The 24358-nt window shown below is 34.8% G+C and overlaps 1 protein-coding gene across 1 annotated transcript in view; it reads left to right on the top strand.

Moving 5' to 3' along the window:
- The window catches only part of LOC150095764 (beta-keto L-gulonate decarboxylase-like), a 64439-nt gene that overhangs the window by 13271 nt on the left and 26810 nt on the right, over positions 1-24358 (top strand). Inside the window, exons 3-6 of the mRNA XM_090410357.1 lie at positions 3071-3144; positions 3686-3787; positions 8777-8842; positions 12530-12619. Coding sequence (XP_090266483.1) covers positions 3071-3144; positions 3686-3787; positions 8777-8842; positions 12530-12619 — 332 coding nt within the window. The remainder of the gene's footprint in view (positions 1-3070; positions 3145-3685; positions 3788-8776; positions 8843-12529; positions 12620-24358) is intronic.

Below are 24358 nucleotides of genomic sequence, written 5' to 3'. Positions count from 1 at the left end.
CACACTTTTCCCCAGTTTCCATGGATGTCCCCTAGTCCTCCCACAACCAGCCCTGTTCTCAAAAATATCTTCTGAATTAATTTTATAGAAACCCTTCAATAATTTAAATGTCTCAATCATATCAACTCCTCCTCCGCCTCTCAACCAATTTTTGCAACCCACAAATCCTCAACCTGTTCTCATAAGGTTCATTCCACAGACCTGCTATCATCTTGGTCACTCACCTCTGGATCCTCTCAACCTCCTCCCCATCAAGAAGAAACGTAGGTGAACAAATCTGGGCACAGTAGTCGAGATAGGGTCTTATCAAGGCTCGATACAAAGGAACAATAACCTGCTTGTCTCTGCTTGTGAACATATTCTTCAGCAACCAAGTGATTTGTTGAGCTGATTTGGCCACTTTTGCAATGTGCCCCCTAAACTTCAACTCCTTATCCACCAACACTCCTAAATCTCATGCCTCATCAATTTCCTGGAGTACAGTTCCACCACTGTAGTAAACTGCTGCTAATCTTTTCATCCCAAAATGTATAACCTTACATTTTGCCACATTAAATTGACATCCATTCTCCTTAGCCCTGACCTCCCATCGATCCAAATCATCTTGCAAAATTTTGACATCATCTGCATTCACTATTGCCCTACCCAACTTTGCATCATCTGCAAACAAATGAACTGTTCCTCTCAGATCCTTTCCTATATCATTAATGAACAAATTAAACAGAAGTGGTCCAAGAACAGATCCTTGTGGCACAACATTAGTCACAGGCTGTCTTGTGGACTCTACTCCTGAATAAATCACACTCTGATATCTCTCCGTCAACCACCCTCCTATCTATCTCGCCAACCCTATATCCATCCCCATATGCTGCAATTTACCGATTAGAATTCCATGTGGTATCCTGTCAAAGGCCTTAGCAAGGTCCAGTAGAATCACTGTAAACCCATTACCCTTATCCAGTTCAGCCGTCACTGTGTTATAATACGTGAGCAAGTTACTGAGGCATGACCTACCCTTCACAAAACCATGCTGTCCCCGATACAGTATCCCATTTTCACCTATCCAGTCTTGTATTTTCCTGTTGACTATTTTCTCCAAGACCTTGATAACGATTCCTGTTATGCTGATTGGCCGGTAATTTTCAACAGCAGCCTCGGAACCACCTTTATGCAGTGGAACTATTTTCCCATCTTTCCACCCCCTTGGGACTGACCCAGACCTGAGGCTCAAATTAAACAAAATGGTCAAGGGCACTGACAATTCTTTAGCCACTTCACGTACGACACAAGCTGGTATACCATCCAATCCCACAGATGTATTGACATTGAGGTTCTATAATAGACTATTTACCTCTACTTCATTCATCACAATTCCAGTATAAGCTGTTGGTGCTTCCATTCCTGCAATGTCACCACCTGGATGAATAGTGATATATATGTAAATTTACAATCAACTATATATAGAGTAATGGTGGTGGAGGATGAGATGTGACAGTAGCAGACCAAATTCATGAAATCTTGAGGTCATCATGTTGGGAGTGCTCACAGTGGTCTCATAAGCTTCTTTAAACTTCATCATGCCAAAACATGGTCTGTTGTCATAGTTAGGTTCTTTGTCAGTTTATTCTGTGATCAGTATTAATGGCACACCTGATTTTCTGCAATGTAGATATCTGATTTGGTTCTTGTGCTCCTCTTGTCTAATTAGAATAGGTCTTCCTATTTTGTACTAAATCACTGCTTATAGCAGATACTTCCACATTTGTTTCAGCTTGGTCAGTAGAATTGGGAAAGGGAAGTTCAGTTAAGACGTGAAAATGATTTCAGCATTTGGATAATTAGATTGCAGGTAAAATCGAGCTTTGGGGATATGAAGTCAGAGAGGTCGAAATGATTCTAAAAATTTGGAGAGTGGTAAATACAGTAGATGAACATTACTGAACGAGGCAAGAAAACCTTAAGTGGGGATCAAAAATGGAGACTTCTCTATTTGATGTTTTTTTTTTTTATTCCCTTCACAAACAAACAAGGTGGCAGAAGGAATCAGTGTAAGTTGGACATTCAAGGTGGACCGTTGCTGTTGTATCTGTTAATTTAGGGTTCAATTAAAAATAGTCAGGTCTTAGATGTATATCATTTATGTTGTTAGCATTATCTGTGAATGTTTCTTTAAAATATTTTTTGTTAGGATTTTTGTTGGAATTAGTTTTTGAGAGGTTTTTTAATTAGTAACACTATGATCATTTGCACTTTTCATGAGTTTTGTGAATAGCTGAATAGAGATCAGGGACATGAAATGAGAGAGGAGATACTGTTGGACATGATGCTCTAAATAGCAACCAGTCTTCTTGCCATATTGTGGTCTTGAAAGTGCTCCTACCTACTACTCATTTCCCCATCCTATAGGCACGTTCTGGCAGAGTATGTGGGAGCAAGATTATGCATCAGATGATTAGGAAGCGTTCTGATGTGTTACCATCAGTTATGGTCCCATGTACTATCTGTCCTGCAGCAATATTTTGCTGCTGTACTGCTCTTGAATAGAGGAGGGTTAGGATATCTAAGTACGTTTGGCATACCCTTGAAGGTATTGCTTGCACTTCATGAAAAAAAAGAGAGGGAAAACTAGAAACTGGAACTCCTACTCTGAATATGGCATCGGCCACTTCAGGCCTCTAATAAACAGGGTGGGTGTTTCACCAGGCTCTAAAGACCAGCTACTACCTACTTGGTCTTGTTGGCATTTCCTCCAACTAGGAAGTTATCCTTTGATAGTGGGAATACTAACAGAATTTGGCAGAACTCCTTTTTATGGAAACAGACTAGCCATACCAATTGAGAGGTGTGTGTGTGTGTATATACATATATATTGTACTTGCTTCATCTGTTCATTTGTGACCCAGTTAAATTCATTGAGAATTTTTTTGCAGAGCACCTAATGTTTAATTTCACTGTATCAAGTTAATTATGTTTTACAACAGTTTCTGAAGAGAAATATCTTTTTTTTTTTTTTTTTTCATTGATTGTTTCTGCAATCCTTCAATAGATTGTTATCTTAAATTTCTTTCAGGACTGTGTGGAAATCCTCGATTAATCGATGTGGGTGGTGTTCCTCACTTAATACCACTTCCTCAGAAAGATAAGGTAATTTACTTTGTTTCCTGTATTATTAATGTCATAAAACTAACTTGATTAGAAAAACATTCAAGAGTACTAAAAGACAATAATTATAAATGAAAAATTGTGGTGCATTAATCTTCACGTTTGTTGCATCAATTACAATAGTAACAGTTTGTCTAACTATACTAAATAATAATCAGGCAATAGATAAGGTCATCACTGTTTGTTTGTTATTAACCACACTACCGGCCAGGATGTATATATACGTCCAATTTATCATAGATGCGAAGTGCATATTAAAATTGTAATACCATAGATATTACATTGAAATATATGATGGATACGAAGTGTATGAGGATGCATATTTGATCCATAATGGTCAGTAAGATTGTTAAGGATGTAAAACAAAATTTATTTTTGTGGGCTTTTGCAATATTCAGTGATATTATTTTCATAAAGAGTTTTGGGGATGCTTGATTATTATTCACTCATTAGAGTTAGGATTACATTTTTTCTTCTTATGTGAGGAAAGAAAGATTACTCTTCTTCATATTTGATATTTCAGATTTATGATTTATGTGCAATATCTCAGAAAGCAGAATTGCCAGATGCATTTCTCATAGGAGCTGGAGCTGGACCTTATCATGTTGTAGGTGTTAATTGTGAAGTAAGTAATATTATATACTAACATATATACTCTGTGTATGTGAGAGAGAAAGAAAAAGAAAGAAAGAAATAGTTAAATTGATGTTAAAGAAAAATTAAATAAATTTGGTTCCCTTCAAAATATGCCTTGTTTTCCATTTTCTTAACCATGTGTAATACATATGGATACCTATGTGTATCAATACGTATCAGTTACGTTTAACATAGGTGATAATGCACAGATACCCATGTTATGTGTAATATACCTAACTAGTTAGAAGTCATATTGTAGCATGTAGGAGCTTAAGTTTTATGAATTACTATACATCAGGCCAAATTTTATTCATAAATTCTTCAGATTTTCTAGATAAATGAAAAATGTTTCCCTACAACCTACTTATATAATGGTTGGCTTTGATACAGAACATCTTCGCAAACATTCCTCTTGAGAACACACTACCTCTACTTGCAGAAGCGTTTCCACAGGAGAGAGTGAAATTATTAGACTTGGTTATGCACTCTGGATATTTTATTTGTCAGAATAAGTTCTACAGTCAAGTTGAAGAAACTGCAATGGGAAGCCCACTCTCCCCACACTTGCCTAACTTTTAGCATCATCAAATTCTTGATATGTACCCTCAGGGAGGGGTAAGGATAATTATGATAGTACTACATGGAAAATTTATATTTTCCATGTAGTACTATCATAATTATTATTACTAACTTCCAATCAATAATTTTTCTCCAAATTAATCTATTATCTGTCAAGACTCCAATATTCTCAGATCTTATATTTCTATCTTTCAAAGTGTTTTTTACTATATCAATTCAACTACATCTTGGTTTTTTCCTGCCAACCTGGCAAAGAGCATTTGTTTAGCTAATCTTTCTTCTCATTCTGTTTAAGTGACCATACCACCTAAGATTAGCTCTACTAATACATTCCTGAATGCTAACAATGGTAAGTTCTTTCCTAATATCCTCATTCTTGATATGATACTGCCATTGATGCTATCTGTTCACTCTACTAATCTTTCTCAGAACTCTAATATCAGAGGTCTCTAGTCCAATCAAGGGTTTTATTTCTAACCAAGCTCAATCCATAAGTTAAAATTGGTGTGAACACTGTCTTGTGTACAGCTAATTTAATGTTATAAATTTATTCAGATAACTTCCTACCATACCAGCTTTACTAATTCGGTTGTCTGTTTCCATATTTAATTTACCATCTTCACTTAATATTGTGCCTAAATAGCTGAAATGTTTTACTTGTTCTAATCTTGCAGACTTACTGGATTTATTCAGAAGTATAACATTATCTGTATAAAGTAAAAAGCTAAGATTAACATCACCAATTTTGATATAAGATTTATATCAAAATGTGATCCATATAGATAAAGAATAACAGTGAAAATAATGTGCACCCTTGTTGTACACCAGATTTTACTTCAAACCATCTTCCTATACCTCCTTCAATTCTAATTGCTGACTTATAGCTTACATAGAGACTATGTATTCCTTGCTATAGTGCCCCATTTACACCATATGCCTGTAGTGTTCTGAAGAGCTTTCCTCTTGGCACCTTGTCATATGTCTTTTCCAGATCTACAAAACTTAAATACAAATCCTTGGTATATTCCCAAGATTTCTCAACCATTTGTCGTAAAGTGAAAATCTGATCCTGACAGCCTCTATTTGGCCTGAATCCAGCTTGTTCTTCACCAAGCCTCTCTTCCACAATCCTTCTGAACCATTTCTCAAGTATACTTGCATAAATCTTACCAGGAACACTCAGAAATACCTCTGTAATTCTCACATTCAGTTTTATTTCTCTTTTTATATATGGGTACTATGAGAGCTCTGCTCCAATCCTCTGGAATTCGACTTCCTGACCAGGCCTTCTTAGTTATGCAATGCAGCCACTGTAAAACTTTTATACCTCCATATTTGAGCATTTCTGGCTGAATTTCATCTACTGCAGCTGTGTTTCCACATTTTGACTTCAAGTATGGATATGTATTCCTGTCTGCATTCCTGTTGGGAGTTTTCTGTTATCATGCTGGCTCTGCTTGTTTTATTCAGCAATCTTTCAAAGTAATTACCCCAGACATTTAGACTATTGTTATCTTCAGTTTTCATGTCACCTTTATCATCTCTGATTCCTTTTATAAGTCCTCCATTTCTGAGCTTTTTCAATAGCCTCTAGAATATTTTGCTACCTTCCTGATATTTAATTTCTATTTTCTTATCAAAGTTTTCTCATGATTGATAAGAAATATCAAACAATAATAATAATAATAATAATAATAATAAAAAAATATATATATATATATATATATAAGAAATTGTTTTATACAGTGCTTTGTTTTCTTACATTTTTCTCTGTATCTACTTGCCGGGGACTTTCAATATGCTTTTTTTTTTTTTTTTTTTTTTTTTTTGCCTTCCCTGCCTCTCTTTAACTTCCCGAGTCTACCATGAGTTTTGATTTATCTATCTTTACAGACAACCTCACATGCCTCTCTGGCTGAATCAATATTTTCTTCAGGATTTGCCACTGAATCTCCAAGGTTTGATTCTTGTTTTCAAATTCTTTAATTTTTTCTTCAATATGTTTGTGCATTTGAGTCTACAGTTCACTCCTGAAAGCTGCTCAACCTTGATTTGTTTTAAAACTTTCTTACAAATTCTTCTTTTCAATACGAAATTCAATTTTATATTGCTCAAAACTAAGTAGTGATCACTTCCTATTTCAAATCCTCTGTATACTCTTCTGTCCTGAACCAGTGAGAAAACATTGCTATCAATTATAATATAGTCAATGAGACCTTTATTTCTTACATTGTCTCTCCATGTGAATTTGTGCACATTTTTATCTTGGAACATGTTAGGAATAACTAATGCATGTCCTGAACTGAAATACAGCAGGTGTTTACTATCATTATTAGCTTTGTGCTTTTTTCCAAATTTTCCTAAAACATTTCTATATGTCTGGTAATAATTTTTTGCTCTGCTGTGTAGATCTCCAACAAGGACCAACTTTTCCTTATTCATTGAGCCAGCTGCCTTGTCTATTGCCTCAAAAAATTGCTCCATTTATTTCTTGTTAGAATCTTCTATGGGAACATAAGCACAATAAGTCTCATTGTCCAGTTCCCCATTCTGATATTCACCCACATCGCTCTACTTGATATTGTCTGCTATTCAAGAAGATTATCCTCATATTTAGTGTTGAAAACTATAGCTACTCTCTCTTTTCCGTGATTGCCATTGCCTGAATATAACATTTTGTGTTTGTCATTTAGAAATATACCTGTTTTTGTCTTTGTTTCAGTCAAACCTATTATGTTGATCTGGTACTTATCCAATTCTGCTAGTTCCATTTCCTTTCCATTGATTCTTATTATAATGATAGTACCAATCTTGAACTTGTTTGATGTTGATTTGGGATGTGTTCTGAGATTTGTTCCAGTAGCTGACTTTTAGATGTTAGCCTTGGTTTCCTGATGAAAACAATGGGGGGGGGGAGGCTTTGTTTAACCGGGCTACACTCCAGCCAGCATGAAATTCTGTCATCCTACCTTTTGTGAGTGGATTGCTAACTTCCTCTTTGGTTGTTCATTGCATGTCATGGTGCATAGCTACCTCTCATCTGAATTTTCCATCATTCCCAGATTCCCTTAAGGCTTTATTTTCACTTACACTGTTTCTCCTGTACATTAATGATCTTCCTTCACTAATGTCCAATTCTATTTATAGCTTTTGCTGATGACAGTTCACTTCATTCCTTGTCGTTATTCACAAAACCTTGTAGTACTCATACTAACAAATACTGATCTTCTAGCCATTTTTAAGTGGGGTGAAGATAATTTACATTTTATTGTTACCCAAACAATCCTGCCTTCATTCCTAAAAGAAAGACCATTCCTCGCTTTCTCATTTCTGATACCATTCTGCATACCAACCAAGATCATCTTGGGCTGACTTTCAAATATAGCTTTTTTTGACGTAAATACATCATGTCCATATAGCCTCTTCAGCCTCAAGAAAAGAAGAAGAAGAAAGAAGCAAGCTTAGTATTCATTTTCATTCTAAACTTCTCTTTTACTCAACTTGTAGCATTTTGTGTCTCAAATCCACCTAACCATAGAATGTTACTTTTGCATGTGGGGTGATGCCTTGAAAACCTCTCTCAGAATGCTAGGCTGTATCCAGAAGAGAGCTGTTTGTTTAATAATGACCTTTCATTCATTGATTCCTATCAGTTGATTTCCTGTCAATTGTGTTTCTGTAGTGGATCTTTTATATAGGTATTACTGTAGATGCTGCTCCACTTAATTTGACTTCCACTATTCTTGTCATGTGCAAACACTGGTAGCTGCTAGCCAAAAACCATGTACCATTCAGCTTCACACTCAACAAAACAATTTCTCCTGTTTCTTCATTTCATATACTTCTGTCCTTTGGAACAGTCTTCTCCATGTTTTTTTCTCTGATACATGTGATGTCCATCTCGTAAACAGATGTATAGATTCATTTCTTCTCTCTGATCACATGCTCCTCATCAGCAGCAGTGTCATGTTGTAGGTCTTGAGACTTCTTGTGTGTGCGCACACATTGATATATATATATATATATATAGAGAGAGAGAGAGAGAGAGTTTGGGATGAAGACATGATTACATCTGGATATAAGGCTTTTCAGGTATCTTAGCAATGTAAAATTCTTTTAATCTTTACTTATAATGTTGTGATTTCATCTTTTATCACTTTTGACATCAGAAATATACTGAAAAGGAAAATTGTATATCATATTTCCTGAGCTATTTAGTTGCTTTGAAAGTAGAAGTATGTACTAAAAGTAACTTTTTCTTACTTGTATTTGGCTAACTAAATATAATAACTGTGATGATAATTGTGCTTAATTTGTAATGTAATTAGCATCATGTAAAATTTAGTCTAATTCCAGCTTGCTTTCATTTTCAAACAAAATGTGTTGTTTTCATTTGTAGCTGATGCCTAATATCAAGATTGGAGCCAAAATTATTAACAAGACACATTTTGCAAAAGTAGCAGATGTAAGTAATGCAGAAGAATTCAAAGTTTAAGATAGCATGTCTTTTATTTTTCCTAAGATATTTTGAGGTTATGCTGTTCTTAGAAATTCTGACAGTTGTCTTTTCTTAGTCACACATTCAAGAATGTAAGTCTCTGGGAATTTCATATATTGCCAAATGAAATGCAGAATAGCCTATTGTGATTAACTAGCTTGATTTTCCTTATCTATATTGACATAGGGCAGTTAATTGTATTTCTGTAGTTGGTATTTGCATGTGTTCTGTACTTAAAAAAAAAAGTTATATGGTATGGATACATGCTACATGCAGTAAGGTTTCATCACTAAAACCCACTCCATCTTAGGATACCAGTCGTACCACACTAATATACAGTAATTGTATATTGTATCTTGCATATTGGAGTTAAAAACTTTCATATTATGTAAAACTGCACTGTTTAAAACATTATTATAATATGTTATAGTATGTCTTCAAATAGAAAATTACAGTATTGATAGGGAAAAAAAAATTATGCATTATTTGTTTGCTGCAAACTCACCTGAAATACTAATTACTTTATTGTTGATAATTGAACACAAGTTTCTATTTGGAAAAATTGTATTTGGACAATATAGTTTATACAGGTTTTATCTTCATTTTCTGCATGCATAGCTTTATAACATCAAATAGCATTTACAGTGCTTACTGAATTGAATGCTTCATTCAACATTAGGGTCAGCATCTAGAAGAGAATCAGAACTGCTGTCTGTTTTTCTTATAAAAGTTGAAGGCTCATTTAATGAGAATTCATTTATAGGTGCATCAACAACTGTTTCATTTATCTTCCTCTTCATATCTTGCTCTATTGTTAACCATTTATGCTTATTAGGTTAACAGGCTTTGTTGCATTTCCTTTTCCCACTCATAATTGCATATAAAAGGATATTCATATATAATAAAACAAAAAAATTGCAGAATGACCATGACTTTGCTGCACCAAAGCCTAAATAATAAATTGTGAATCAATACAGTTGTTACTGCAATATGCTAAATCACCTATGGTACTGTTTTAGTCGATAATGCAGTAGTGTGCTGAAGATGCTGGATATAACACCAGTGAAGTATCAGCTAATAAGTTAATAAATATTAATTGTTTTCTTATCATTCTGTGTTGTAATCAATACCATGAAAATAAACTAACATGTACTGCCAATAAGTCTTTTGTGAATACAGTACAGTACCACACAACTGTTAAATTTTTTTTTTTCAATTGTTAAAAATTATAGACTGTGCTTTAGCGAAACCTGCACTGTTCAAAACGACACTATGCAAAGTCTTTTTTTCTCTTACTCTAATACAAACATGAAAATATGCATCAAGAAATCTTTGTATCATCTTAGTTTATTTAATGGTATGGATTATGAGGCCTGTGTAGCTCAGTGGAAGTGGCTCTTGCATCCTCTGCACTAGACCACCCGAAGATTGATTTAAGTTCAAGTCTAGTCACCAACTGGAGGAAAAACCTTTCTTCGACTGGTTCCTGAGTTAGTCCATCTCTGGTGTGGGCAAGTGAGTTTTTTTGTCCTGTAAACTCAAGAAAATCGACTGTAGAACCTAATTATTTCAGACAGTAACATATCTTGTTACTGTCTGTTACTTAGGTACTTTTATGTAGCACTTTTGGTTTTCTTCCAAAGTGCTACACAGAAGTCATAAGTCAGAGATTATTTTTTGGAATCAACAGCAGCTTTAAAACATAGTCCAAACCTCAACAAGATTGCTATATAAATTTACCAAAAATCTGAGAGATAGTCATTTTAAGATTTAATTAATACTTGTTTTCTCTCTTTTCCAACATAGATGCTGCCAATTTGGAATTTAGTTCCTTGTGTTGTGCGTTACAATTTTTTTTTTTTTTTTTAAATAGTCCCATTGTTATACCAAATTGTTTCATCTACTGTGACAAACTGTTCTTGTGCTCTGAAGGGTACTGGATATAATATTAATTATATCCAGTTAATTATTAATATTACTTAATTTTTTATTCTGTGTTGTAATCAATACTGTTAAAATAAACTAACATGTACTACCAACACATAATCCTTTCCACTTCCTTGTATCATCTGTTGGCCAAACAGCAAACTATCAATAATTATAAATTGTTCTAAGAATTGGCTGCTGAACCATCATACATTTATCTACCCAGATAAGTGAAGAAAATCAAACGGTGACTAGAGGTTTCCAATCAAACACCACTGGAGTTGCTATGAGACTAATGTATAGACTAATCCTATCACCAAGCATTATGGAGAGAGGTGAAAAAAAAAGTCTTAACCTCAGTAAATTCATGGTGGCAATGTAGGATTTTCAGTTCTAAATCATCTCATTTTGAACACTGAAAGTAGAAAATAGCATTATGATGCCTCCAATATGATATTGTAATCTTGTCTAAATACAAAGTGACTCCCATAACATCATTCTTCTAATTCTTTCTGCAGTGCTTGCATTGATGATCTAGACAAATTATCTCCTGCCATACCAGAAATAAGGTACTGCATATCTCTTGATCTTCACTGTGAACTCCTGTTTTGCTGGCATCTTTCCTGCTTGAAGTGAGTTTGTAATGTAGTGTATATAATCTGGTGTATTCTTAATAAAGGAGATAAATTTGCCTAGAAACTAACCGAATCCCATATCTCACACCTAGTTCCTCTCTAAAGAACTTGGTGTGAGATATGGGAATTCATTTAGTTTCTTCACTATCTGAAAGTTCATTTATTTTAACCTTTATAAATGGATATTCAGGTTTCTATCCCGCTTCTTCCTGCCTAGATGATGATCTGTGCTCTGTTCTTTTCTGCTTACATTTTCCTGTTTTAAATCAGTGACCTTTCTGCAGACATTACTGTGATTTTTGTTATCCTCTGCTGTGTATGTGTGGAGAACAATCTAGTCCACCTCAGTGTTCATTGCAGCTGCAAGTACTTCATCTTCCTATTACCTTTTGATACTCCGAGAAAATCATAATTCTCTTCCCATGGTGACATTTACCTCCAACATTTTCCTCACAAAATCACAATTCCATATGTATCATTATGAACCTCCTAGTAACTTGACATCCTCTTTTGTACTTGGTGCTTTTCTACTGTGCAACTGCTCATGTTCTACAAATTGCAAATCTGCCCTACTTGACATTGTTACCATATTTGGGATAGTGACACAAAATTTTATTGTTACTGAAAATCCTTAATTCCCTCCAGAAAAGAGCAGTTTTTCATAAATAATACATTCTCTCTCTCTCTCTCTCTCTCACACACACACACAGAATGAAAAACCTCATAGATGCCGTTGCAGAGTTTTTTAAAAATGTTTTTTGCTATAGCTTACAGTTAATGTGCTATTGTAGTTTGAGGAAACCAGTATTATCATCATCTACAAATGGGACTGCTTATAGATTAGAGATTAGTAAATTTTTCATATTGTCACTATGAATATTCTTATTCCTTGGATCTTGTTTAATATCTTATTACTCCATGAATAACATTCTTTAAGATGTGATAGAAACATATCAACCTTTAAGTCAGATTTTTTAGTAACTTTATCATTTATTAAAAACTGAATGGAATATATTGTAATAGTATCACAGAATGACAATTATTTGTTCAATGCTTTCTTCTAAAATATATATATATTTTTTTTTTTTTTTAGGATGGCAGTTGTCATTTAGGACAGACACCAAATAATACAAATATTTGTCTAATGGGTAACTTGTTTGCAAGTCAAGGAAAACCTGGCAAGGTATGTTTTTATACTAGAAATATGTAGGCATTAAAAATATAAATGTGATTTAATTATGAGATCATTGCATTACTGGAATGTTTTGAGATCTGTATTCTAGCTCAACATGCAGTTTATCCCTGTTAAGGGAAATTCTTTGAGAAATAGTGACCACTTTCTGCTGTTCAGTGTGAATTTTGAGGGTTCTGTCAGGGTGTAAAAATATTTTTTGCTTATGTTAACAAAATCTGCAAACACATATTTATAATTGGTTCCAGGAGCAAGGATGAACCTGGTGATTGATTCTCATCATCACATTCCTGATATGTATCCTTAAGGTGTGTACAGGATGTGATACTACTACATGAAAAACTTACATCATTACTAACTTCCTATGTACAATTTTCCTCCAAATCAATTTGTTACCTGTCAAGACTTCAACATTATCAGATCTTATATTTCTATCTTCTAAGACACTTTTCACTGTATCAATCCACCTATGTCTTGGTCAACAAGTGTTTTCTGCCAACCTGGCAGAGAACATCTATTTTGTTATTCTGTTTAAGTGACCATAAAGCCTGAGATTAGCTCTGCTACCACATTCCTGGATGCTAACAATGTCAAGTTGTTTCCTAATATCCTCGTTTTTAATATGATAATGCCATTGACGCCATCTGTTCACACCTCTAATCTTTCTCAGGACTCTCATATCTTTGGTCAAGTGTTTTATTTCTAACCCAGCTCTCATAAGTTAAAACTGGTTTGAACACTGTCTTGTATACAGCTAGTTTAGTTTTCTGACTAATTTCTCTCTTATTCCATATCAATTTATTCAATATGATACATTATATTGGATTTTTTATTGGATCATGATTTTGATAAACATATATACATAATCATCGGCAAGTTTTGCCAGCTAGGGTCTGTCTGGCTTCTTCAAGACGAGAAAGGTTATACTAACGTTAAATGCTAAAACAAAAGAATGCAGTAACAACCTAAAAATCAGTTAAACAAATTGAAGAGCACACGTGACATTAAGAGCATAAAGCGTGGAGACTTAGTCATTGTTATTAAAACATGTTTTATAATTTTTTGAGTAATTGAGTTCTGCTAAACATAATGAATTTATTAAGTTTTTCCAAATGTCTTTTAATATTATGCCTTGGTTTCTATTGAGGTTGTCTCCTGTCTGGAGTTCCACTGCAGCTTCTTTAAGGATTCTACATCTGAAATCTTCTTCAATGTATGGTATGGAGCTGTTGTCCCAATCTATGGAATGGTTTGAAATTGAGAAATGATGTGCTAATCCTGAGGTGTCTGTTCTGTTGTTATTGGCATCTCTGACATGTTCTTTCTTTCGGATTTCTAGGCTTCATGAAGTTTGGCCTATGTAAGTCAGTCCACATGAACATGGTATGTTGTAAACTCCTGCGTATTTGTAGAAAGCGATGCTGTCCTTTGGACACTTTAACATGTGCCGTGTAGTTAAAATAGGTTTAAAAGCAACCTTGATGTTAAAACGCTTCATGATTCTTGCTGTTTTGATGGAGACTGAGCCTGCATAAGGTATGACGATGGACGATGCATACTGTGTCACTAGAGGTTGTTGCTGGGGTTTGTTTCTATAGAGGATCTTTTGAATTATATTTTGTGGATAACCATTTTTGGATAGAGTTTTTGATATAAGTGAGAGCTCATCAAGTACATCTTTTTCTTCTGTGATGATATTTTTTGCTCTGTTTTTTTTTTTTTAGCATATGTATGATGCTAAGTTTCTGTGCATAATGATTAGATGTAAAATGTCTGTAGGTTTGCGATAAATTGTGACAAATATATCAAATACAGATATATTTGCAAGTCTAGACATGGTCTCTCTGTACACGAACGTACCAGTTGAAGAAGTAATTAAGACCATAAAAGATCTCTTTTCAAACGACATTGCGCAGCTTTTCCGCCATTGCCTCAAGTCTAATATTTTAAAGTAAACAATGCAGTATCAACAACTGGAAGGCTTAGCCATGGGTATTCCCCTGTCACCACCGTGTGCAGATCTGTTTATGGAAAAACTAGAAAATGACATCTTAGCAAAAATAACTCTGAAACCATCAGTCTGGTGGAGATATGTTGATAATGTGTTCATCGTTTGGAAAGACATTGAAGATACCTTACATGAGTTCCTCCAAAAAGTAAATTCTTTCTATCATAAAATTAAGTTCACATTAGAATTAGAAAACAACCATCAAACAAACCACCGTGTGCAGATCTGTTTATGGAAAAACTAGAAAATGACATCTTAGCAAAAATAACTCTGAAACCATCAGTCTGGTGGAGATATGTTGATAATGTGTTCATCGTTTGGAAAGACATTGAAGATACCTTACATGAGTTCCTCCAAAAAGTAAATTCTTTCTATCATAAAATTAAGTTCACATTAGAATTAGAAAACAACCATCAATTACCTTTTTTTTTGGATGTACTAGTTAAAAAACAAGATAATGAACAAATCAAGCTCGCAATCTATTGCAAACCTACAGACACTGGACGTTATCTTCATTTTACATCTAATCATCATTATGCACAGAAACTTAGCATCATACATATGCTAAAAAAACAGAACAAAAAATATCATCACAGAAGAAAAAGATGTACTTGATGAGCTCTCAGTTATATCAAAAACTTTATTCAAAAATGCTTATCCACAAAATATAATTTCAAAAGATCCTCTATAGAAACAACCCCCAGCAACAACCTCTAGTAACACAGTATGCATTGTTTATCGTCATACCTTATGCAGGCTCAGTCTCCATCAAAATAGCAAGAATCATGAAGCGTTTTAACATCAGGGTTGCTTTTAAACCTATTTTAACTACATGGCACATGTTACATAGGCCAAACTTCACGAAGCCTAGAAATCCGAAGGAACATGTCGGAGATATCAATAACAACAGAACAGACACCTCAGGATTAGCACATCATTTCTCAATTTAAAACCATTCCATAGATTGGGACAACAGCTCCAAGCCATACATTGAAGAAGATTTCAGGTGTAGAATCTTTAAAGAAGTTGCAGTGGTACTCCGGACAGGAGACAACCTCAATAGAAACCAAGGCATAATATTAAAAGAGATTTAGAAAAACATAATAAATTCATTATGTTTAGCAGAACTCAATTATGCAAAAAATTATAAAACTCGTTTTAATAACAATGACTAAGCCTCCATGCTTTATGTTCTTAATGCCACGCATGCTCTTCAATTTGTTTAACTGATTTTTAGGTTGATATTGCATTCTTTTGTTTTAGCATTTAATGTTAGTATAACGGGGTGCTTAAGGGTCAAAGCTGTATAACTGAGAGGGGACCTCAACATAGCCTTTAAAGGAATGCGGAGAACCGACCAGTTCTGACCTAATGTCCAATCCTCACCTTCTCATGGTGCACCCTGTTGGGTATCTACCTGGATACCGAATGAACGAGGATGGGCTGGCAATTTGGGATTTAGCTGACCAAATTATATTCTTATTGGCTTAAACCAATATACAAAATGATGGTACAACATGACAAAATTTCATGCCGGCTGGGACGTCACCCGGTTAAACAAGGCCCTCGTTGTTTTCGCCAGGGAACCAGGGCGAACAGCGAAAAGTCAGCTACTGGAACAAATCTGAAAGCACACCCAACTCAATATCACTAGAGTTAAAGATTATTACTATCAACATAAGAAGCCTTGAATGGCAAAGAAATGGAGCTAGCTGAGGAATTAGATAAGTACCAAATCGACATAATAGGGTGACCGAAACAAAAAAGACAAAAACTGGTTAGATCTTTCTGAGCAATAAATACAAAATGTTATATTCAGGCAATGACAATCAAGGGAAAAGGAGTAGCAGCCATAGTATTCAACACAAAATACGAGGCTAATCTTCTTGAATGGCAGGCAGTCTCAAGTAGAGTGATGTGGGCAAATATCAGAATGGGGAATTGGACAATGAGACTTATTGTTATTATTGTGCCTATGGTCCCACAGAAGGTGCTATAAGGTAGAAGTGGAGGAATTTTTTGATGCTTTAGAAAAAGCAACTGACACAATGAAAAAGGAAAAGTTGGTCCATCTTGGGGATCTAAATAGCAGAGTAGAAAATGATTGTCAGACATACCAAAATATTTTGGGAAAATTTGGAGAAAAGAGCAAAGCTAATAATAATGGCAAATACCTGTTGGATTTCTGCTCAGGACATGGACTGGTTATTACTAACACCATGTTCCAACATAAAAATGTGCACAAATTCACATGGAGAGAAGAGGCAAGGAATAAGAAAAGTCTCATTGGCTATGTTATTGTTGATAGTGATGTTTTCTCCCTGGTGCAGGACACCCGAGTGTACAGAGGATTTGAAATTGGAAGTGATCATTATTTAGTCTTGAGAAGGATAAAATTGAATTTCATATTGAAAACATGTAAGAAAGTTTTAAAGCGAATAAAAGTTGAGCAGTTCTCAGATGTGAATTATAGACTGAAATACACAAAGATTATTGAAGAAAAAATGAAAGAGTTTGGGAACAGGAACCAAACCTTGGAGAATCAGTGGCAAGCCTTGAAGAAAACTGTGCTTGATTCAGCCAGAGAGGATGTGGTGAGGTTTTCTGCAAGGATAGAAAAATCAGAACTCCATGGTGGACACAGGAAGTTAAAGAGGCAGTGAAGGAAAAGAAGAAAGCATATCAAACGTTCCTGGCAAATAAGTCAGCTTGTGCTCTTAAAGAATACAGAGACAAATGTAAGAAAGCTAAACAGTGTGTAAAACTAGCTAAACAAAAGTCATGGGAGGACTTTGTCAAGAAAATAGAAAATAAATATGAAGAAGGTGGTAAGATACTCTTTCCTCCATTTCTAAGAAGCTTAGAAATGGATGAAAGAGTGCTTGTAAAAAGGAGTTAGAGATAATAAAGGTAACATGAAAACAGGAGAAAAAGATATCCTTGAAGTATGGAGTAATTACTTCGATAAATTGCTAAATGAAACAAGCAGCGATAGCACATTGTTAAAAAACACTCAACAGGCATACAGTCAGGAATATATATCCATGCTTGAAGTAAAAAAAAGCCATCAAAGGTGTGAAATGTGGAAAGGCAGCAGGAGTAGGCCTGGACAGAGGGATGAATTCCTGATGATTGGAGTAGAGCTCTAATAGTACCCGTATATAAAAAGGGAAATAAAACTGAATGTGAGAATTACAGAGGTATTTCCCTACTGAGTGTTCCTGGCAAGATTTATGCCAGTATACTTGAGAATTGGTTGAGAAGAATTGTGGAAGAAAAGCTTGGTGAAGAACAAGCTGGATTCAGGCCAAATAGAGGCTGTCAGGATCAGATGTTCACTTTACAACAAATAGTTGAGAAAGCATAGGAATATAACAAAGATCTGTATTTAAGTTTTGTAGATCTGGAAAATCCATATGACAAGGTGCCAAGAGAGAAGCTATTCAATACGCTACAGTTATATGGTGTCAATGGGGCATTATATCAAGCAATACTTAGTCTTTATTTGAGTTGTAAGTCAGCAGTTAGAATTGAAGGAAGTACAGGAAGATGGTTTAATGTTAAATCTGGTGTGAGACAAGGATGTACATTATCCCCTCTGTTATTCATTATCTATATGGATCACATTATAAAGGAAAGTGGTATTAAACATGATATCAGAATTGGAGATGTTAATGTATGCTCTTTGCTTTATGTGAACGATGTTATACTTCTAAATAAATCTGCTACAAGTTTGCAAGATTCCTTGACTAAATTGAATAACTGTTGTAAAAGATATGGAATGAAGGTCATCAATAAAAAGACAAAGACAATGAAAATAGGTAGAATTGTTGAAAATGTCAACTGTGTTTTGAATGGAGAACCTGTGATACAAGTAAAACATTTCAGCTACTTAGGCACGATTTTTACTGAAGATGGTAAATTAAATATGGAAATAGACAACAGAATCAACAAAGCTGGTATGGTAGGAAGTCAATTGAATAAATTCATATGGAATAAGAGCGAAATTAGTCGGAACACTAAATTAGCTGTATACAAGACAGTGTTTAAACCAGTTTTCACTTATGGATCTGAGAGCTGGGTCAGAAGTTAAACACTTGACCAAAGACTAGAGACCGCAGATATGAGAGTCCTGAGAAAGATTAGAGGCGTGAACAGATGACATCAATGGCAATATCATATTAAAAATGAGGATATTAGGAAAGAACTAGACATTGTCAGCAACCAGGAATGCATTAGCAGAGCTAATCTCAGGTGGTATGGTCACTTAAACAGAATGGGAGAGGAAAGATAAAACAAGTGTTCTCTGTCAGGTTGGCAGGTAAAAGACCCAGAGGAAGACCAAGTTATAGGTGGATTGATACGGTACGAAAGTGCCTTAGACCAGCGCTTCCCAAACTGTGGGCTGCGGCCCCTTGGGGGCCATAGGTTTTGTTTAGGGGGGCCATGAAATAATGAAAACAAATTTAAAATGTTTTAAGACTAAGTTGGTTTTTTTTTATTTCAAAAGAAACGTATTTAACTTTTATTATTTATTATTTCTTTTTTGTTATTTTTTTATATTTTAATGCAAAAATTCACACATTGGTGTTGGTTCACAAACTTTGCTTCCTGCGTATTTCGGCGCTTAATGAATATTAGTAAATATTGTTTATTCATATGTTTCATTTCAAAGCAGTGGTTAATTGTATTTACTTTGAATGCTCTCCAGGGAAGCTCCAAATCTTCCTGTCCCTTTCATCACGCATTTGTAATCAGGGACTGTTGATATTGACTTTATATACATATCAAAACTCGTTTTATATTATCACTGTCATCCGAGCTAGTTTTCTGTTACCAATAAAAGTTTCGCATATACTTCACACATGAAAAAAAAGCTTAAACAAGTTCATGTGGGGAGACAGTAACTCACTTGCAGTGGTAAACAACACCCCTCCCTAACAACCACTATACTGCAGAGGCAATAAAAACAAGTACTTTTATTATGCCAGTGAATAAGGTATGAGGAGTCTGTGTAATGTATTTATCAACAAATAGTGCAATTACAGACAACTGCGATAAAAACACGCTAATTAATGAATCACATGTCCCCTCATACAGAAACTATGCTGTATAGACTGAAACAAAACTATATGTTGCATGGGCAAACACAGTATCTAACTAAAAACTATTTTTATTAATTAGATGTGTGTGAGTTCGATTTCCCAAGGCAACAATAAAATTCAACCGAACGTGTTAAAATTCGTAAAAGTGTTAAAACTAAGTAATATATATATATATATATATATAATGAATGTTATGGCAGTTTCACATATGGAATTCGGTTGAAGAGTGTTAGCATTTCAACTCAATTGTCAGCTATGCTTTTATCTTTCGGTTGCGCGATCTTTTGTTAATACCACACCAATCATATGCACGTTTTAATAACCTGTCTTTGCTGTCTGTTTCGCGTTAGGCTTAATTACCGTAAAGGGAGAAAAGTCACAAAAGAGAAAAATGTTTCTGGTCCTGGGATTCCCTTATTCAGGTAATAATCACTAATTTCATGTTGTCAGTCTGTGGTGTGTGCCAATATCAGTAAGTGGTGATATTATTTGATCTATTCTATGTGAAAAAATTTAACCCTGAGATGGATAAGTGGCTGATAAAAAAAAAAAAAAAAAAAAAAATCCCACGAAGAAGCAGAAACAGACTCAAAAAAAAAAAAAAAGACGGTATTTCATATTTTACCAGAACAGCCCGCATCGTCTTCAGAACCAAACGGTAAGAGGCAAAAAATGTAATACATGCATTTGATTTTTGCAATATTCGCTGTGTATGTTTTGTATTGAATATAAATACAATAAATATTATAATAATATATCTCTCTATTACGATTTTTTTTTCGAGGGGGGGCCGTGAAATATTTTAATTTTTGTAAAGGGGGCCCTGACATCCAGAAGTTTGGGACGCCTTAGACGATAGAAATATAAGATCTGATAATGTTGGAATCTTGACAAGTAACAGACTGATTTGGAGGAAAATTGTAGATAGGAAGTTAGTAATGATGTAAATTTTTCATGTAGTACTGTTATATCCTGTACACCCCTTGAGGGTACATGTCAGGAATTTGATGATGTTAGTATAACCTTTCTCGAACCTAGCTGGTGAAACTTAGCGACGATTATGTATATATGTTTATCAAAATCATGGTCGAATAAAAATTCCAATATAATGTATCATATTTAGTAAAAAAAAGACCAAATATTAACTATCAAAATCAATTTATTCAGTTAACTTCCTACCATACCAGCTTTGTTTGTTCTGTTGTCTATTTCCATATTTAATTTACCATCTTCACTAAAAATTGTGCCTAAGTAGCAGAAATGTTTTTCTTGTTCTATAGGTTCTCCATTCATAATGCAGTTGATGTTTTCAATGTTTCTGCCTATTTGCATTGTCTTTGTCTTGTTATTGCTGACCTTCATACCAAATCTATTACAGCAGTTATTTAATTTAATCAGGGAATCTTGCGGATGTACTGGATTATTTAGAAGTATAATATCATCCACAAAGTAAAGAGCTGGGATTAACATCTCCAATTTTGATATCAGGTTTAATACTACTTTCCTTCATAATATGATCCATATAGATAATGAATAACATAGTGATAATGTGCATCCTTGTCTGACACAGATTTAATGTCAAACCATGTTCCTGTACTTCCTTTAATTCTAACTGCTAACTTATAATTCAAATAAAAACTAAGTATTGCTTAATATAATGCCCCATTGACACCATACAACTGTAATATCTTGAATAGCTTTCCTCTTGTCACATGCCTTTTCCTGATCTACAAAACCTAAATACAGATTTTTGTTATATTCCCATGATTTCCCAACTATTTGTCATAAAGTTGAAAATCTGATCCTAACAGCCTGTACTTGGCCTCAATCCAACTTGTTCTTCATGAAGCTTCTCTTCCCATCTACAATTCATCCCAACAATTTCTCAAGTCTACTTGCATAAATCTTACCAGGAACACTCAGTAGAGAAATACTTTTGTAATTCTCACATTCAGTTTTATTTCCTTTTTATATATGGGTACTATGAGAGCTCTACTCCAATCATCTGGAATTCATCCCTCCATCCAGGCCTCCTGAACTATGCAGAGTGGCCACTGTAAGACTTTTATACCTCCATATTTGATCATTTCTGGTTGAATATCATCTACTCCTGCTGCCATTCCAGATTTCAGGCTTTTGATGCCTTTTTCTACTTTAAGTATAGATATACATTCCTGATTGCATGCCTGGTCAGTGTTTACTGCTGTGCTGTCACTGATTGTTTTGTTTAGCAATTTTTTGAAGTAATTACTCCATACATCAAGGATATCTCTTTCACCAGTTTTCATGTCACCATTATGATCTCTAATATTCCTATTACAGCACTCTTTCCTCCATTTCTGAGCTTTTTCCACAACCACCAGAATATTTTGTCACCTTCTTGATATTTATTTTCTATGTTCTTACCAACGTCTTACCATGACTTCTGTTTACCTAGTTTTACACAAGCTTTCTTACATTTCTCTATATTCTCTACAACCATAAGCTGAGTTATTTCCCAGGAACTTTTGATAAGCTTCCTTCTTTTCCTTCACTGCCTGTTTAACTACTTGTGTCCACCATGGAGTTCTGATTTTTTTTATCCTTGCAGACACCCTCACCACATGACTAGGTGAATCAATGTTTTCTTCAGGGCTTGACACTGATTCTGCAAGGTTTGGTTTCTGTTCTCAAACTCTTTCATTTTTTTTTTTTGAATAATTTTTGTGTATTTTAGTCTACAGTTCACATCTGAGAGATGCTCAACTTTTATTCACTTTAAAAACACTCTTACATGTTCTTCTTTTCAATATGAAATTCAATTTTATCCTGTTCAAGACTAAATGGTGATCACTTCAGATTTCAAATCCTCTGTACACTCTGGTGTCCTGCACCAGGGAGGAAACATCACTATCAACAATAACATAGTCAATGAGATTTTTCTTATTCCTTGCCTCTTCTGTCCATGTGAATTTGTGCACATTTTTATGTTGGAACATTGTGTTAGTCATAACCAGAAATCCAACAGGTATTTGCCATTATTTGCTCTTTTAGTATGTCTGATAATCATTTCCTACTCTGCTATTTAGATCCCCCATCAAGGACCAACTTTTCCTTTTTCACTGTATCAGTTGCTTTCTCTAAAGCCTCCACTTCTATCTTAGTAGAACCTTCTGTGGGACCATAGGCACAAATAAGTCTTTGTTCAGTTCTCTATTCTGATATTTGTCCACATCACTACTTGATACTGCCTGCCATTCAAGAAGATTAGTCTCATTTAGTGTTGAATACTATAGCTACACCTTCTTTTCCCTGATTGTCATTACCTGAATATAACATTTTGTATTTATTGCTGAGAAAAATCTCACCAGCTTTGTCTTTTTTGTTTCAGTCACTCCTATTATGTTGGTCTGTACTTATCCAATTCCTCAGCCAGTTCCATTTCTTTGCTATTCAGGCTTATGCTGATAGTACTGATCCTGAACTCTGATGTTGGGTTGTGGTATGTTTCAGGATTTGTTCCGATAGCTGACTTTTTGTTGTTCGCCCTGGTTCTCTGGTGAAAACAATGAGGGCCTTGTTTAATCGGGCGACGCCAAGCCAGCATGAAATTCTTTCATGTTGTACCATCATTCTATATTTTGATTTAAGCTACTAAGAATTCAGTTTGGTCAGCTAAATCCCAAATTGACTGATGTGATTGATGCACATCTCTGGATATGAGAAGTGACTTCTCACTAACAAGAAGAGTTACACACTCACTAATTAAATCCTGTGTTAGAAAGGGTAATTAGTGATGCCTAGTTTTGATAATGATGAGTTGAGAAAGGGAGTATGATTGCATATTGGTAACCAAAAATCATGAATAGTATTTTATGGAATAAAGAAAAGATTGTAGGGTGAATTTATTGATGTGTAGGATGAATTTGAGATATGAATAGATGGAATTACATAAAAGTGATGGATTGCAGTTAAATCAATTGCATGTCAGTCATTTGGAGATACTTTTTTGCCTGAAGAGCATAATGAGTGACATGAACAAGAGATCAGAGAAAGTAAGTGAAAGAGCAGCAAAATAGAATAGCAAGACTTAAATGCTTCTGAATGGAAAGAAGGGTAGTGTGATGGACTAAAATGTGAGGACAGGAATGTAGAATGGGCAGAAAAATCAGGAATGATGGGGAGATATAGCATAAACAGAATAGATGGTAGAAGAAGCAGTTTTTTTTGTGTGTGCGCATGTGCACACGCATAGGAATGGAGTGGCCTAGGTTGCAAGAGGAGTAGTTTAGTTCTACAGACAGAGAGAGAGCTTAGTGGGCATTGGTGGGTATGGAGAAGTCACATTTAAGAGGTGGCATGTGTAGGATTGGTTACAGTCCCCAGAATGGATTGTTATGCTTTTCAAAAGTAAGGAACATGAAATTATTGCATTGACTAAGTATATTCATCTGAAAATTGTTGTGAAGTAAAATATTAGATGAGGGTGATATCCCGACATGAATAGAAATGGAAGTATGTGATGTGTTTTGTGAGGATAGGAAGGGAGAAGTACAAATGATAGTAAGAAAATTGTCTGCTCAAGGTGGAGATGCAGGGGGGAGAGAGCTTGTGACAGTGATTTTGAGACAGTATAAT

The sequence above is a fragment of the Typopeltis vanoorti genome, chromosome 20 (assembly GCF_054136105.1).
Source record: "Typopeltis vanoorti isolate ZY-2024b chromosome 20, IOZ_Tvanoo_1.0, whole genome shotgun sequence".
In the NCBI taxonomy this organism is placed as follows: domain Eukaryota; kingdom Metazoa; phylum Arthropoda; class Arachnida; order Uropygi; family Thelyphonidae; genus Typopeltis; species Typopeltis vanoorti.
The sequence above is the reverse complement of the archived record's forward strand: the minus strand, read 5'-3'. Positions and strand labels throughout refer to the sequence as shown.